This window comes from Anabas testudineus, chromosome 9, assembly GCF_900324465.2.
Source record: "Anabas testudineus chromosome 9, fAnaTes1.2, whole genome shotgun sequence".
Lineage (NCBI taxonomy): Eukaryota > Metazoa > Chordata > Actinopteri > Anabantiformes > Anabantidae > Anabas > Anabas testudineus.
This window is the reverse complement of record NC_046618.1, coordinates 2,760,413-2,779,134: the sequence shown is the minus strand read 5'-3', so window position 1 is coordinate 2,779,134 and position 18,722 is coordinate 2,760,413. Positions and strand designations below refer to the sequence as shown.

General features: G+C 40.2%; 1 protein-coding gene across 2 annotated transcripts in view; it reads right to left on the bottom strand.

The window, feature by feature from the left end:
- Positions 1-18,722, bottom strand: part of unc5db (unc-5 netrin receptor Db) — a 174,883-nt gene that overhangs the window by 58,539 nt on the left and 97,622 nt on the right. For both annotated transcript variants that reach the window (XM_026343481.1, XM_026343480.1), the window contains 2 exons: positions 11,140-11,283; positions 9,604-9,707 (listed from right to left, as the gene is read on the bottom strand). In XM_026343481.1, the coding sequence (XP_026199266.1) occupies positions 9,604-9,707; positions 11,140-11,283 (248 nt within the window). The remainder of the gene's footprint in view (positions 1-9,603; positions 9,708-11,139; positions 11,284-18,722) is intronic.

Here is an 18,722-nt window from a genome sequence, read left to right as displayed (position 1 = left end):
CATCTATTTCCTTGCAGTGTTTTCTGTGGTTGCCATGGTCACATAGTGAGGCACAATGATAAGTTGACAGTGTTTCGCTATCAGCAGCTCAGTCTGAAACCGCATCTACAATAAGTGAGCTATACTTGTAAAGCATCTTTTTCTCTTTGTTTTGGACCTCCATTCAGACCAAAACAGCTTTTTTATCTGTGACAAAACAGATGGTGGCAAAAAGAACAAGTCATAACTCAAAACTTGCTAAAATTCTTAGAGCTATAAAGCATGCATGTAGAAGACATGGCAATATAATACAGTCCAAGACTATCAGTGAACTCTGTTCAAGTGAAACATTCTGCCCACTGTCAGAAATCTGTCTCAGTCATGGGTTCTCCAAGAGAATAACGACCCAAAACACAGCTAATAGCACCAAAAATGGCTACTGTTGGCAGATGCAGGAGTCTCACTGAGAGCTACATAGGAAACAGGATTTCGCTCCCCAAACGCTCTCAAACTACATACTGTATACCTACAAGACCATGAACGCCTTCATGGAGACGGTTATTCTTTACACGTTTAAGTGCGTCCTTTCTCAAGATGCAGAACTCATATTTGGATGTAATAAAACTGGTCAGATGTACTCTACAAGTCCCCTGTGGTTCTACACAGCTAGGCAGCACAACCACTGGCACTAAAGCCATTAAGAAGTCAAAAGAAGCACTATAACCAATTACCAACAACAGAGAGGAAAACTAATTATGAATTACAAACTTAGTGATGCTTTACTGCTTCTACCCTGGTAAGGGAGTTGCATCGCTGCATTTGCAAATTACTTTCATATTGAGGCAGAATAGGCTGAGTTGATGGATTTATAGGAAGCGCACAGGCACCCTTTATAATAAACAACACTCATGCTGGATGCAAATAGGAAGTGCCTGTGGGCATGCAAACACATGGTAAATACAAATGACACACAGACCCAAAGGATGATGGATGGCAGGTATATATTGACACAAATAAAAATGATAATGAACATCATAACACAGTGATCATTTCTCACATTCGGTGATTTTTTTCACACTTATTGGATTCACTTGTTCCACTCTCAGCATGACTAGGATTTATTTATTTTTTTCTTTTCAGATGAGAGGTGTACAGCGCAATTAGAGAGACTGAAGCCTCTATTTCCCCCCATGTGAAAGGAAACTTGGAAGGTGATATTCAAAGCCTCCCAGAGTCTTCTCTACAATTAAAAGACAGCCTTCAGCATGGGTTTCATCAGAGGTAAAGCACTTAACATCGCTTGATAGATAAGAAAATCCAGAGACAGAGGTTTGAGGGACACAGTCTAATTTCTCCTGATTAAAGTCATCTGTCACTGAATTAGTGACATGAGCGGTGGCGCGTACCCAGCCTCGCCACACCTCGACTCTTTATGTATTTATTTCACTTTTATCCGGGGAAATTTGTGAGTTGAAAGAGGCAATTAGCGTGTGCCACTAGCCGGCCTTTCGCCGTGTTTGGGGGGGAGGGGGGCTGCGCTGCACATTAGCTGTCTGTCTGCCGCTAACGGCCCGTGGGTAATGATGAAACGATTTAACCAAGCAGAAGGGAAAAGAGAGAGAGATACACAAAGAGAGACAGAATGACAGAGATTCAAAGGGGGTGGGGGGTGTAGGTGTGTGGGGAGGGGGGATGAAGGGACACATACAAATTAGCCTGGCAAATGTGTGGCAGAGGATGTGAGAAATGAATTGCCTAATTGGCACATTTGTTTCAATTAGGATCAGGTCATCAGTGTCAGCATTGATGGAGGGATTTCAGGGCGGGGCCCCACATCAGGGCTTCTTCCCTGTGATTTCATTACCCGGACCACCCCTGAAGGTCACCTCCACGAGGCCTGCACAGTGGCCCGGCCCCCCCCTCTTCTACTTAAGTATACTCACACGCACACAGCTCATTCAGATGACATTTGCTGATGATGAGGCGCTGAGAAAGGTGGAGGTTGAGGGGCAATTAGAGGACAGAAGAGCAATGTAATCCTAACAAGACTTATGAGGAGAGCGCTGATCAAGACCTTGTCAGCTGACACATTTATTCCCCTGCTTGTGTGTCTCATCAGCTCACTTCCAGGTCAAATAGTCATTTGATGTCAAAGTGATGCAGGTCAAACGGTGTGCTACTGTGCTATAATGATACAAATCTAGCTGCTGAGTCAAGATTTAGCAACTTCTCCTCCCTTTTGGCTCACTCTCACTCTGTGTGTGTCTCACCATTACAATTACACGAATTAAGTGACATCGTTAGATGAACCTCAGGGGGCAGGGGACGCCGGTAGGATCAGCTGAGCAGCATATCAGAAGCAACCCAGCTGAGCACATAGCTAATAAACCAAATGGACTGTCCACAAAACCAACTGGCAGCACACGTAAAGAAGGGCATGCTCATTGCACGTGTGCATACACACACACACACACATACACAGATAGCGGCAGATTCTTTGAACTCATCATGCCTCTGTGTGTTCATGTGAGCGTCAAGCCTGACAGCAGCGGGCAGAGCTAGGGGGAGCTCTCTGTGGCTCAGCTGTGCTCTCCTGCTCCGGAGGTTAATCAGAAAAGATACAGGGAGAACACAAAGTGGGCCTGCATCACCCATCCGGCTTCCCTGTTGCTTCCCAAATGCCATCCTCTCTCCGCCTCAGAGCTATGTGGCACTGCATTGTTATTCCAACTCAAACCTTCTTATCTTAACAAAATAAATAGAGGGAGTTTCCGGCCTCATCCTGGGCTTGGGGGGTGGGGTGTAAATGTTTAGCTTAATAATGATGCCCATCATGTGCTCTCTGGGACACTCTGACCTATGAGAAAATAACAGATACTCAGCGGCGGGATCAGAGTAGTAAGTAGAAACAAGTGCAGAGGAGGCAGGAGGTGGGTCGAAGTTAAATGCTAGCGTGTTTTGCAGCAGCATCGCAATGTCTTCGTGAAGCTTGACAGAGAACAGCTTGTATCACAGTGCAGAAGCATTTAGTTGATTCCCCTTTGTGCCGTAGCCCGGGCTGTCTACCTGAGCTACTGTAGTTCAAGGGGATTCATCTCGGATTAAAGGCTTTCATTCAGGGAAGTTGAAATTGGCTTCCAGTTTGGCTGTTCATTTCACACTTTCTCTCAGAGTAACCTCCCAAAAGAAACTCATTATACATGGTGCTCATGGACTCCTTTTTTCTCCGAAGTTGAAAGATCTGCTATGCATTCACACCCCCTGATATCTGTGAAGTAAAAGTGGGAGATTGGTTTTGGATTGGGTGCACAGAAATGAAATTACAAATAAGGCACTGCTGCGTTCTATTAACCACAGTCAAATGACTGTCTGCTTTTTGAGTACGATGTACGAAAGTAGTCTTGTAGCAAAAACACTCGAGAATTTGCATGTCGTGATTTGCACTTAGAAAACATTTGCAGACACTTGGGCTAAAAATGATTTCACATGACACAGACACAGGTATTTCTCTTTTGATTAACCTAAATAAATGTCTTAAGATGTCTGAGCATTAGAATCGGACTCAGTTTGTCTGACGAAGAAATGATTTGAAACAATAGGGTCTCATACAATGATGTTGAACCATTTCATTGGACGGTTTTGAGGTTGTTGACTTTTTTCAGACTTTATCAAAAGAGATAAAGGAGCAACATTAGCATTCATTTGGAGCTATATTTGGAGTGTGAAAACCAAAACAATGAGCTAAAAAGGGCTTAAAAGATGCTGATTGAAACTAAAGGGTTATAATTTATGTGGCTGTCGGCAACTAACTTGTTTTAAATTATACATAATCAAAAGATGCACTATTGACACAGAAAATATAGATTAGTGCAGGTTTACAGTTGTTTTGGAGAAATGACCAAAAGAGACATTTCAGTGTTGAGTAGCTGTACAGTAGGTAACTATTCATGTAGTATTTAGATGTACAAACAAAGTAAAGGAGGAGACAGGTATTCTACTGCTGTTTTGTATGCCTTATTTATGTTTGTCCTTGTTCAACATGGTTATAATACAGTGTTTTTCACAACAAAGCCAAATCATTTATTCATTTTTATCTATCAATCCTCACTATTAGTCAACAGGGGGGAGCTGGTAGTGATGTCCTGCCTTAATTCTGCCTGTTCTCAGGTGGGCATTGAGGGGTTCAGCCTCAGATCAACCATATTACAAACACCACTACACTGCCTCAACTGTTAAGCCCTAATGGACAGGCCCCCTCCTGAGAATTTGGGAGCTGTTTCAGAAAGAATCAAGTAGTGGGTCAGCCCCCACCTGTTGGGGTTGGGACCGACTCAAAGCTAGATAATATCAGTCAGTCCCTGCTTAAACAGTACAACAAATATATTTTACCCCTGACAGAGTCTTGATCTTTCTTCGCTGCTGGTGGTCATTATTATTACAACAGTGTCAGGGTGGTAGTTTATTACATGTATATATTAAACACCTACACAATGACCTTTACAGTCCCAAACATACAGCCACACATGCTGCATACAAACCACATGTATCTACACTTGACACTGCTCTGTCTTGTGTGTCTCCTATTTACGGTCATGTTCCATACACTTTCCTGTTTTATTGAGGGAATTAAAAAGTAGGGACACTCTTTTACCCTTTAAACAAATGCTTTTATGGGGCTATCTGACATGCATCATTGCATCACACATAAAGTTCAGCATGATGACATCAGCACTAGTGATTAATTGGTGATTTCACTGTCAGTATTAAAATGACGGCCACTAAGCTTGAAGCATGCTCCCAATTCGGTTAGTTTTTCTTTTGAAGTCTGTTTCTGCAACCTCTGTGATGTCAGCTGTCTTCCTATCTTATGCTTCATAAATGGAGATTTTACATTCTACCAGCTACAATAGTTGTGGCACATGCTTGCAGAAGTGATGTAAAGACCTGTGACTTGAAGATACTGCAGAGAGACAGCTAAATAGGTTTGGAGATGACAGTCCTCCAGTAGGCATGGCTGCTCATAGAAGGTAAAAGCACTTTTTCCTGTCTTTTTCCTAAATATACAGCTCTCATAGTACAAATCTGTCAGTCATGCTGACACAGCTTCCACTGAATTATATTATATTTTCCCTTGGAGGACAAGTAGGGGTCAATAGGATTTTACAGGAACCTCTACACAGTGGCACAGCCAGACTATTTATTCACAGGGGTGGTCATACACAGGCCAGCGTGGCCAACAACGTCATTACTAATGATTTTTTAGGAGATTTCATTAATCAATTTCTTTTATGAATTTGGTAAAAGAACGTATAAGTTCATAAAAATGTTCGAGGAGCTGCTGCACGTTTTGCAATATTTTTAAGTAAGATCAAGATTCTGTGTGGGGTGGTCAGACTTTAGCTATGGGTGGCCATGCCCTCATCCGACCACCCCCTAGAACCACCCCTGTATCTATATAACATCTATTATGTGTTGGTGAGTACAGATAACTTCTTCTCACCACCAACAGTGAAGTTGCATTGTCAGGATGGTTATTTCATGATTTACTACTGATGTATACAAACATCACCTTGTATTAAAAGCATTTCTAAGCTTTGCACAGCCTCTATACAGCCTACGAGACAAAAGCAGGGTGAAAAGAGCACACTTCAACACTAGTACTAGCAGTAGTAAGCCAGAGTAGTAATAGAATAGCAACATTGTCATTGACTTATATCGGGATCTTGAACAGTGAACATACACTGTTTAGAGAGTAAATCTAACTAAAACTTTCATATGTTTAGACTGCAGGGGGGACAAAGACAGGATTTTGAAAAGTAAGGAGGACACTGACACAGTCAGACTATTTACATTTTTAAAACTTTGCTCCAAAACCTCCAATCATTTCTAAATATGTTATGATACCTACTTCAAGTCACTGATGAAATAAACAGTAGCTGATAACCATGAAGAGGAAAAACGATGTTTGATGTTCTTATTATTTTACTAAATTTTTCAGACTGGTAATAGAATAAACAGAATGGCGAGAGCTTCATTAATTCCCTCTTACATAAATAACAAACGCATACTGTACTGACAGCATCTGCCATGCATATTACATTGTGCTGTTTTTACAATCTTGTATAGCACTGAAATTTCTGAGCAGTAAATGTTTTAGCATTGATTTACTCTCTGAGCAAAAAGGGGTTAACTGCAGGTTGCAAAAGAGCAGCACAAACCTGTGTTTCGAGATAGATAGACGGATACACAGATATATAGTGATCCTGTATCTGTTCACATGTCAAGTGCTCCTTGAGAAGTTGTGACAAATAACCAGATGGGATTAATGGAGGTGAATTAAAGTACTGTCAGAAATACATGGGCTGTGGCACGTTCCCTCGTGTAAATAAAGACCTCTAGAGTCGGGGAGTGATTCCTGCTCAGTGTCACACTCTTGCTAAATAAACTGTTGTAACCACGCTCATTAGTTTACCCTGACATCCCTGCTGAAGAGAGTGATTTTCAAACACCCCCCCTTCAGAAGCACTTTCTTTTGCACTCCAAAACCACAGGATCACATTCTATTGCTGTGTTTGCCGTGTTTTCTACAGTAGCAACCATCCTGCAGCTGCACTCTGAAACCTCACACTACCGCACGCACAGACGCCATCTCAATATTTCATGGACGAGGTGCGCTGAAATCGACTGGGCTGAGGATATCTGCCCTGTGCTCTCTACATTATTCACCCACATCTCTTGTGGCTGGGCTCATTTGTGTTGACAAAGGACTAGATGGGAGATTGTGATTCAGTCTGTACCACTCAGATTCCACTATTTTTATCCCCAGTGTGAATTCTGCAATGCCAGAATGACATCACTTCCCTGTTGAATCATTCACGCAGCGCAGGGCCAGAGGTTGACCACCTAAATCTGCTCCCTGCACACATCAATTACACATCCATTGTTCATGCTGATTATCACTAGCCCAAATATGGAATCAGACATTCTGTATTGGTAAAGAGAGAGGAAAAAATGAATACTTGGTGACATTTTTTCACTGAGACAATAAAAACCTCTATTTGCCCCACAAGTCAGTCTTGCAGCTTGATCACACAGTAAGAAACATCTGTTCTCCGTCTCCCAGGGAGCCAGTGCTTAAGTTGCCACCAGGCATGATTTACATGCTAAAAGCAGAACATTTCACATCGCACTGCTCTTTGGCAGGTAAAACAGCACTAAATACTGTGTGCATAAATACAAATGAAATTTTGAAAGCACTGCTTACTTTTGTGTATGTGACTTCCCTCCAAGCAATCCTAAACAAATACGGTAGTTATGACTGTGCTATTTAACAATGAGTGTGTTTGCATGAACATTTACAGATATGAATATACACATCTGTCCTCCATCATATAAGTTATGATGTGTGTATTTGAATATGCATTTAACGTGCTTATTCCTATTAAAATAAGACAGTTGTCATGGGTTAACATCTGGTTGTCTTAATTACCCTTTGCAGAAACTTTGCCCCTGCTGATTTGTGTGTTATGAAGCCACTATATGGTCATTAGTACCACAACCATATTCATGACCATATTCATGGTTCAGTGGGGCACCTACTGATCTACCAGCAGGCCAGTTGGTGGTCTTTACTGATTAAGTGTGGTAATTTGGTCAAGTCTGTGTAGAGAGGAGATTGAAGTAGGTGGGAAGCAAAAAACAGTTTGTTTCATGTTTCCAAATATTAGTCAATGTGGTAACTTAATTTTGAGTATAAACTTAACCAGGTAGTTGTGACTAAACAGAAGTTGAGGGTTGTTGTTGCTCCAGATGCTACTGTATTATTGTAATCGTGACAATGAAAGTCCGGCACATCATATTGCGCAATAACAACCTACCAACCAACCTCTAGTGTCAGGCAGACGAGGGACCTACTTGTCCTTATCTATGGTGCTGATCACAACAGAGCTGTAACAGCCGCTGAATGGTGTGATAACATCCGGAACAGCTGCCAGTCTACACTGAAGTTCCTTTCACTTGAGAAACCACAGGATCACTCTTACTTTTCCCCTCACTCATGTGCCTTCTTCTTCTTTTCTCCTCTCTTTTCATCTTTCATCTGCCTCATTGTTTTGGGAAATAGGTTAAACAATGTTCAAATGCCATTAAAGTTTGATTAGTTTCTGGTTAACAAATTAACTCTCCAATTAATGATCATTTGACTATTGATTAAACTTCATTATTTGCTCAATGAAAGAACAACTTGATTTATGTTAGAAAACAGGAAGATTGCATAACATGTCTAAAACTGAAAGATACTTAGTTTACTCTAACAGAAAAATATATCCAAAGCAAAAGGTTATGAAAATGAATAATGGATTTTTATTGACATATCATTTCAGCTGTGCACCAAAGTTAGGTCCAAACATTGCCAGAAGAAGCTTGCAAACTGGCTGGGATTTGACAATATCCCGGTTTTAAATGTCTGGATAAGCCTGAAAAACATGAATATGCTGGCTACAGTTCACTAATGTGAAGTGAAATGTTTTGGTATGTTTGCACCTGTTTATTATAGGTCTTAACTTGAGTTATTTTATCAAGAAAACATGCTGAACAATAAAAAAGTGGACATGCTGAATGAAAAGGGATAATGCCTAAAACAACTGGTTGAAGTGATTTCTGATATCCCTGTTATTTTTTCTTAAATATGTTATATGCATATTGCAAGAGTATTCATGTTGTTTTTTTATTATGTTTCATTTTCAAGGATCAAATGTAGCAGTTAAACTCTGGGGATTTATAAATGTTGCAGATTATTGACAGACAGAAAGCAAATTATAGATCTGAAACAGTTGGTACGGAAATGACAGATTTGTAGGTGAGAAAGCGTCAAACACAAAACATCACTGCTGCAGATGTTTAGAAAGCCTTGGTGACACATACGAAAATGTCATTTGATATGATTCACACCAGGAAAAGACTGAAAATTAGTGTGACGTGCCACAGCGATTTCAGACTGCTGAAAAACATCTTTCACAGATAAAAACCTCAGAGCCAATGATGCAACTCACAGACACAGATCTGGACATCCATATTGCTATGACAATGATGATGAGATTCCCTTTCATGACTTTCATGTATTCAGTAACATACAGTAGACAGCTGCTATTTGATCAAACTACAGAGTCCTGTAGGAGAAAGAGCAGCACCCCCAGCCGCCATAACCAATCAACGAAGCTGTAACTGGACCTTTCACTTGGTGACCTGACCCACTTTAAGCCAGATGTTTCTCACAGTGTAAACTTGCAAAGCTAATAGTGCTAGAAACTGATTTTGAGTAAATAATCTTAGTGTCTGATGTGTATATTTTATTGTTAAAATGTACGTTGTGAATTCTCTTTATCGCTTGTGCCCACTTCTAAATGGAAGTCTTCAGAAGAAGAGTTGAAGTTGAGACTTCTAAATGTTGGTTCGCACTTATCTTTGGTAACCATATCAATCTCTAAAGGTCAGAGAAAGCAGAGCTGAAAGGAGAGAGTTACTCCGGCAGAATAAGGATGGACACTCTGATGCAGATCTTTTCTGCTCAGTGGGAGTATATGTTTCCTCTTTGAGGAGGGAGGGGTGAGGAGCAGCTGGCCTTACCTCTGCCACAGGCACTCCCTCCGGAGGGCGACAGTGCAGAACGATCATCCCGTTGATTGGCACCTCCTTCCCTTGGGGGTCCTGCTCAAAGTTTTTCCTCAGGTCTGTGTGGGGAGATAAGAGGCAACTGTCAGGTGTCAAGTGTTATGGTCAGCCTGACTCAATCCTCTTCAGCAGCTAACACGCTGGCCTGTCTCCAGCTCTGCGTGCCGCGACCTTCAAAACCCACTACAGCCCGTATAGGCTTGAGAGGATCCAGTGGCCCTGTGCTTGGTAATCTGTTGACAAGGTGGTTTGAAGGATACACTGGATAAAGGCAGTGAGCAAGGATTGCTCTGATCATCTTGGGCACTCGTGTGCATATAACAGCGACAGATCCTATTCTGCCCATTTTCACAACCGCCTTTGATAGCTCACAGCGACGACACTGCCCAGTGAAAACCTTTAAAATGGCAGCCTTTTTTGGAAAATAGGAATGTGCCTTTGAAATTTTCAAAAGGGGTTTGAATAGGTTTTATATCTAGGAGCACGAGAGAATTCCCACATATAAGAGATCTAAATACAGGAAGGAAACTATAAAATAGCACCTCAAACCCCCAGTTCAGATGACAGGTAGGTAGGTGCAAACCTAATAATATGCAAATCCCAGCTGATTCTGACATCACATCTCCATCAGTGATAAAACCATCAGTGTTTAAACAGAATATTCAACACAGAAGCAATTTTGGTCTTCAGATCTTTGGTAACAGTGGCTGTGAATATCTGATTGTGATTAGGCTGCTTATAGCTTCAGGGAATGATTATTTCACCACTAAAATATCTGATAATAAGATTATATTTGCTCGAAATACTTTGGTCCAGGCCAAAGTAAAACTATTTAAAAAAGACCTTTTTGTCTCTTAGCTGTCTTGTGTTAATGGTTAATGTCGTGTTGATACACATCATTTGTTGTACAGTTCTGGTGTGATTCCTGATCACTATATACTGTAGATCAGGTACATTTCTGCATGTTTCATTCATACAAATGTCATATCAGTTTATATCAAGTGTCAGTTCTTCCCCTTCAGTTTTGTCTTTGCACTATAAATTGCCAATGTGTGAGTTTAATCAGAAGAGCGATTAAATTTGAGTTCAGTACATGGAGCATTAATGTAAGGAGTTGAACAAAAACTTTTACCAGACTAAATGAACTCCCATAAAAAGGACAAACACAACTGAGTTCACTTAGAATTTACATTTTAAGAATATTATTTTATACAAGAGGATAAAATTTCCTTGTCTCAAACTGTTTGAGTGGGCGGATAGCTACATGATTGACAGGCTGAGCTGGGGCAGGGGGCAGGAAGTAAACAAACCCAAAGTAAACAAAGTGATTAATGCAGCGTCCAACCCAAGGACAGGCTGTTTTTTGTTTGCAGTTTAGCCTCTTACTGTAACTGACCGACGCTGACGTGAACAGGTATGTTAAAAGCTGGGTAAAGTGAGTGTTGTTGTACATATTGTCAAATGCAGCTACAGGAAGCTTTCGATACTCACAGGCAATGCGGACGGTAGCCTTGCGACTCTTGGAGGTGCCTAGGTGGCTCCAGGCCACACAGAGACACCAGTAGTCCTCGGGGCCATGGAAATCCTCCACCTGCTGACGGGACACGTTGATCATCACCTCACGTACCTTCAGCCCTGGGACAACAGAGAAGATAAGACTGCTAATAGTTGTATACAGCATGCAGTTTGTTAGATGCCTTGCAGGTACTGATCGCTGGCTGACTTTTATCTGATGAGTCCCAACTCAGCATGTTCTTGTCACTCAGTGCTGGTTTGTTGGGTAAAGGCTTGGGTCAAGCAAAGTTCCTGAATAAATGAAGTTTTGGGTTGGGTTTAGTCTTCAGCCAAGTTGAGATACGATACATTTTTCTTTCAGAATGTATCAATTATCCAAGAAAAGCAGAGCAAAGCCAATGTTTAGTGAGCTAAATGTCACTAATGGACGAAACAGAGTAAATACATGTAAAAGGATGGGGTGCTTCAAATCCTGAATTGTGCTTTTAGAAATAATATGACCTTGTTGTGATGCATATAAACCCTGGTTACATAAAAACTTAGAAATGTACTTGTTTTCCATGAAAACATACATGTTCTCAGCTGTAATAAAAAAATGTCTAGTGCAAAGGGGTCACTTAGGCTTTTAAATTGATAAACTTCCATTAGCAAACATAATGTGCCATGGGAACATAGGTCTAATGTTCGCTGATGATGAAACTCCAGTAAAAAGAACAACAATGTTGACACTGTATTTCTGATCAATGTAATGTTATAAAATGTAATTTTCTTTTAAAACCTTAAGGGATTTCACCCCCGATACTTGAATATTAGTGTCCAGTGGTTCTGTTCTGAATAAATCTATCTATCTCAGTCTATGTAATGCTACTGAGGTCATACTTGTTTACAAATGACCAGCACCATCCCAGCTATTATGTTGATAGAGCAGCAGTTGTGCAAAGACCAACATTCATAAACAGTGAGTGTTGCTTTGCAATACCATTTATAAATGTCAGTTGGCTATATGAAGCATAATTAAAACACAACAAATGGCACGGAAAACAGAGAGACAAATCATGACATATTAGGCCTTCAATAACCATTAGATCATATCAGAAAGATTTGTCATGGACATCAGGTAATAAAAAGTTGATCAATATTCTAATAGCTAGAACAAATGTAATGTACTAACTAATATGAGATGCTATAGTGTCCATATAAGCTACTTTTGTTTTGTAATGGCGAGCTATCACTGTTCCATTTTCTGTGCTGGTTGTCATACAGGATTAGTTATTTGTGAGTTTGTCTGTCAGTCTAGAGCGAGCATATCACTACAGTCGTGTTAACAAACCTCAGTTTGGTTGTTAACTAGCAGTTAGCACGTTGTTAACACTGTTAAGCACGGAGCATTAACTGCAGCTGAGGCTGATGGGGATGGCATTAGTTTTGTAGACATCGGGTCAGAAAGCAGAACAAAAGCACAGGACAAATTAAAATTCTGACCTCTAAATTCTGACTGCACTAGAAAAAGTCACCAGTTCTTCCAGTTCTTCCAAAGAGAAACCTGAAATACTAAATTAGATTTTGTGGCAAACTATGAACTAGTGCTCACAATGTTTTATTAAAAGCCTTACATGGTAACCTAATGTATGACCTAATGCTGATGGACAACTTAAGGAAGGACCACACTCAGTAGACATCATCTCATTACCCTGAAGACCATAAAGGTAGAAATATCCAATGTATAAATTCAATAGTTTATCTGGTGAATGTTGAAATAGCTCACAGCATATAGAGAATATTCACTATATGACTATGAATATTGTATACATGTATGGTTTTATATATATGGATGCTAGGGTTTCAAATTCTGTTCAGTTCAGTTTGGTCTTAAAGGTGCAGGCGAGGGTCAGGTTTAGGTATCTGTTTTGAGCGCATGGATAATTACAAACTAGAGAGGATACTGAAAGCCTAGCATTTTAAATAAGGGTCCTAAAGAATCCTTAATCAATACTTCAATACGTTTACAGGCTTGCATCAGTGATCAATGGATTTTACAGGATTAGCTATGCATAAGGAAAGGCTGACACACTTCCTAAATCACTGCCTTCTTCCACTGCGTGCTGAGCTCAGAGTATCACTAAGAGAACTGGCAGAAACACAGGCCCCCAGGGGCCTCTACTGTATGTTTTGAACGCTCAATGCTGCTAACAAGAGGAAAGCTAAATCAGCTGTAGCAGAATTAGATTAATAATTTGAACTATACTTAACCACTTCAAACTGCATATGTAGGCTCGCTGTGCAAGCAACACTAGGACAATGTACCACATTATGTGACACAAAAGGCATGTAAAACAGCATGGTACACAGTGCTCTTTTTATACTGAATGCATTAAAGTAGAGGAAAGAAAAACTCAGAAAATCCTCTTAGGCAGCACTCTGGGAGGCCCTGGTTTGAAATTTTCGTCACCCTGTCATATATCGTCAGATGTGTATGCAGCACCCATATTTAATCTGAGTCATCGGCTTAGGGCCGGTCACGTGTTTCTTTGCTACTCCTTAGAGCTTTTTGCAGTTTGCAGGCCTTATACCTTCAGTCGGATTAAATGCAAGAGATGTGCAATGTGCTTGGCACTGCAAAAGACCACTGCACACATCCCCCATCCCAAACCCCCTCCACCCTTGACTCCTCCGGCTCTTGTGCATCCGCTCTCTCTGATAAATAACTCTTTAATCTGACATACTCTTACTAAAGTCAAACAGCCTCATACTGTGGCTGCACAGCTTGTGAAGCGCTGAGCAGACTTCGAAATGAATACCAATTAAACCTGAGTGAATGGCAGCGCGGCTACAGCAATGGATTCATGCTGGCGCTCGTGGTAAAATTAAGAAATGGAGAACATTTCGTGGCGGGCGGTCTCCACTGTGCTGGGTATAAATGACAATAACAGAAAAGTGGGCTTCTTCCTTTTTTGTCACACCTAACACAGTTGACAAGTGAAATGCTGATACAAATTAGGTAGTTTATCTCAATATGGTTCACTGCGGTGTATCTGGTGACCGGGTTAGTTTAAATTGTGATTGACAGAATCGGAGAAAAAAAGGCCACATTTAAGAAGAGCAATAAACAACAGCAGCTCTAGGGTTGGCGCCTTCTAGATGCAGCCTCTGTTGACAGTAAGACACAAGCATAATTCATAATTTCTCAGGCAGCAGCAGAGTGCTGGCAATTGACTGCGTTTGCGTGGGAAGAGATACAGGGGAGAAAATAGTGACTAATGGCTTTCCATGATGCCCTAAAAAGTGTGAGCCCGTGTTTTAGAAAAGAAGAGGAGGGAGAGAAGAGACAGACTGATGGAGGGAGAGGGAGAGAGAAAAAAAGGCAGCAGCGTTCCAGACAGCAACACATTTCCTGGAGTCCAAACCAGTGTCGACAGGTGGTTTGCCGGAGAGACGGAGACGAGTAGTGCCACTGTGTCATCTGTCAGCCCTATTTGTTTATAGGCAGAATACTGTTGACAGGGCTCATTAGAGTAAACCATTTGATCTGTTCTCCTCCCCAGTCCCCTCCTCACTCTTTGCAGTTTCCTGAGTCACTTGATAAATCCATCCAAAACAGCTGAATCATTCAGAAAGAGACTGACAAGATGGCTGGAAAAAGAACTAGGTTTTGGCAGGTTTCAGATCCAGTGAAAAAGAAAGTGTCACTGCTGTAGCTCTGCCACAGCCTTTCTTATTAACTTGGATGTGGATGACAAGAACTTCATTAAAATGTTGCATTGGGATCATTTCTGCCTAAAGATTTCAACTTCATGGGTTTCGGTTCAGAACTAAACTTTTGTCTAATGTCATCTTTCTCTCTCTCCACATATTTCGTCTGGTTCTCTTCTGTTAACCATCCAGTAAAGGTAAAATGAGAACGGGGAGCTGCCCCATAGATCAATATTAGACTTTTCAGAAAATGGCAATATCTGCCCAATGTACTGGCAAGCCAAAAATACTGGTCGACTGGCTCTGCAGCAAAGGGAAGGGGGAGCTTGGGATTAGACTTCGCCACTGAGATTTTAAAGGCTAACGTTTGATTTATATATCTGTGTGGATGTCTTTACTGTAACTGAACCACAAGCATTCATTACCCTTTTTAAATATCTGTTTCAGAGCAGTCTTAGTTTGCATAATTTATAGACTTGATTTGGTCACAACATTCTTTCGAAAGTCTGGTTGTTTGCAGGAATAGTTAGTCCATTTAGACATGTCACGCAAGTGGGAATATCATTTGACTACATCCACTGGGATATTCAGGTAAGGCCAGAAGGGCCCCTTCTGGTTCCCACAGTAAAAATTGAAAACTTGAGTCACTATAGAGTGCCATGTAAAGTGTCCTTGCAGTACAGTGAACACAATGGAGTGCCCTAAAAAGTGCCATTACAGAAGAGAAACACAGACTGTATATTATGGACATTTCTGATCTCTGATGTCAAAGGCACCTCGCACTAAAACTACTTTCTTTGTAGCCTTTACTGTTAGATTATCCTTTTAAATGTGAGTTATCGAGACATCTAAACATTTTGGCAACATTCTCGTGTTTGGTGCCAAAATGAATAGACATGCATATGCACTGATGCATTCGATTAGCCTTTTCTAATATTCTGTAATTGTAATTAGCTTCGATGTATGCTTGTAACTTGCAGATGATGCTACAGTTTGTGGATTACCACGAGGTGTAGATGACTGTGTCTGACTTGTATCTATTATGAACTGATCTTAAGAAAGAGCAATTGAAATTGAAACATTTGCAATTAAATCAGTGAAGCACAGTCTGTCATCTTCAGATCAATACATGTCATTGTCATCATCAGCACATAGTTTCTGAAGTACATTCAACAGAATACCACTAAAGAACTGTTTCAAGCAGTGATTGTGAGAAACAAAATTGTGTTTGCTGACTGTATTTACTTGCTAAGAATCAATTTTCAGGGCATCTCCCACCTTACTTTTATTGCACAAAATGGTTTCACCCCATGCAATGTCAACCAGGGCTTGTGAAATCATTTCAATCAAATGTTCACCTATTTACTCACGTAACTTTGCCACTGGGGTAGCTGCTGCTATAAACTTTAACACAGAGATGTATTTTGTTTCTTTTAACGTAACATTGATTTTCAAATGTTGAGCAAATGTAGCTTTTGAGGTTCTGCAAATACAGTATGAGAGGAAGCTACTGTGAAGTAGTTGTTGGACTTTTTATTTAGAACCAGCAGTAAGGCGGCTGATACAGCAGGGTGTTCTGTCGAAGTATGGCTATGTGGATGTGCTAAGCACCACAGTCACACAAATAGAAGAGATTGTCCCAATCAGAGTGCAGCAGCTGATACAAGAGACGTCATAGTGGATATTGATCCTTTTAATAGTCACTGCCATTTTCTTTCAACAAAGAAAGACGACCTTTGTGCGACATTAAGATAACTTGTTATATACTACTAATACTTTTAGTTGCCGAACCTTAATGTGACTTTAATTATGGAGGTGCTATATCAGAAAACATTCAGAAGTTCCATTTTGAAATGTCTTTGCATAAGGAACTGAAAACTGGCTATTTTGCCAATATGGGATTTTGGGCAACTGCTGGCCTAAAATCCCAAATGGATGGTAAAGGCATGCCATCAATAAATCACTACATACACAAACAAAAACACAATGCTCCTCTACTAAAGATTAGATTAGATTATTTAAAAGCTGTGCTAACCATGCCAGGTAACATAGCAAACATTGTGGTTGTAGACACAAGTGGGAGCATATACAGTACTGTTAAACCCCATAAATTGGCATAATTTTAGAAGTGAACATAATATTCAAATAAGAAAAACAAGTAATGTGTAATGAAATTTGATGGTTTTGCACAAACAGATATAAGAAAATAAGAAAATCACATACAGCCAAGAACTAAATGAAATTAAGCCATCTGTCACAGTTACACTTACTCTCACATGTCAAATAAGACCAGTTAACTTTTAAGAATCTATAATGTGAATCTAGCACTACAGTATATTATTTGTGTTGTATGAGACTACTATATCCGATGTTTATGATTATATATATTGATTATACTGTATAAAACCAGTATATATCACAGCTATTATAGCTATGTAATAGCATAGAAGTATGGCTATGTGGATGTGCTAAGCACCACAGTCACACAAATAGAAGAGATTGTCCCAATCAGAGTGCAGCAGCTGATACAAGAGACGTCATAGTGGATATTGATCCTTTTAATAGTCACTGCCATTTTCTTTCAACAAAGAAAGACGACCTTTGTGCGACATTAACATGACTTGTTATATACTACTAATACTTTTAGTTGCCGAACCTTAATGTGACTTTAATTATGGAGGTGCTATATCAGAAAACATTCAGAAGTTCCATTTTGAAATGTCTTTGCATAAGGAACTGAAAACTGGCTATTTTGTCATTTAATTTGGGATTTTGGGCAACTGCTGGCCTAAAAGGCCAAATGGATGGTAAAGGCATGCCATCAATAAATCACTACATACACAAACAAAAACACAATGCTCCTCTACTAAAGATTAGATTAGATTATTTAAAAGCTGTGCTAACCATGCCAGGTAACATAGCAAACATTGTGGTTGTAGACACAAGTGGGAGCATATACAGTACTGTTAAACCCCATAAATTGGCATAATTTTAGAAGTGAACATAATATTCAAATAAGAAAAACAAGTAATGTGTAATGAAATTTGATGGTTTTGCACAAACAGATATAAGAAAATAAGAAAATCACATACAGCCAAGAACTAAATGAAATTAAGCCATCTGTCACAGTTACACTTACTCTCACATGTCAAATAAGACCAGTTAACTTTTAAGAATCTATAATGTGAATCTAGCACTACAGTATATTATTTGTGTTGTATGAGACTACTATATCCGATGTTTATGATTATATATATTGATTATACTGTATAAAACCAGTATATATCACAGCTATTATACAGTAGGAATATTTATTAGCATGAACCTTGATGAAGTAATAAATTGCATCCACACTAATCCCGACCCTTACACAAATTATTAACACATCTCTTACAACAGCTACCTTTCCCACCTCATTTAAGCAGGCCCAGATCACCCCACTGCTTCAAAAAACAACTCTCGACCCCTCCCTTCTGGAGAATTACAGACCTATCTCTCTTCCGTTCCTAGCCAAGACCTTTTAACAAGCAGTCTTCAATCAACTGACTGACTGAAGAACATCTTTGATGTCAACCAGTCCAGCTTCAAGAGTTGTCACTCCTCAGAAACAGCACTCCTGAACGTCGTGGAATCCCAGTGGGCTGCAAAGGCTGTGACTCAATCTTCTGTCTTAATTCTACTTGATCTATCTGCAGCCTTTGACACAGTCAACCACCAGATCCTCCTTTCTACACTTTCTGATTTGATCATCACTGGTACAGCTCTAGCCTGGCTTAAGTCCTACTTGTCTGGATGCACCTTCAAGGTACAGTATCTTGGCAGGGGCAGGTTTCTAACTCTTACTGCCTCTCCACTGGAGTGCTGCAGGG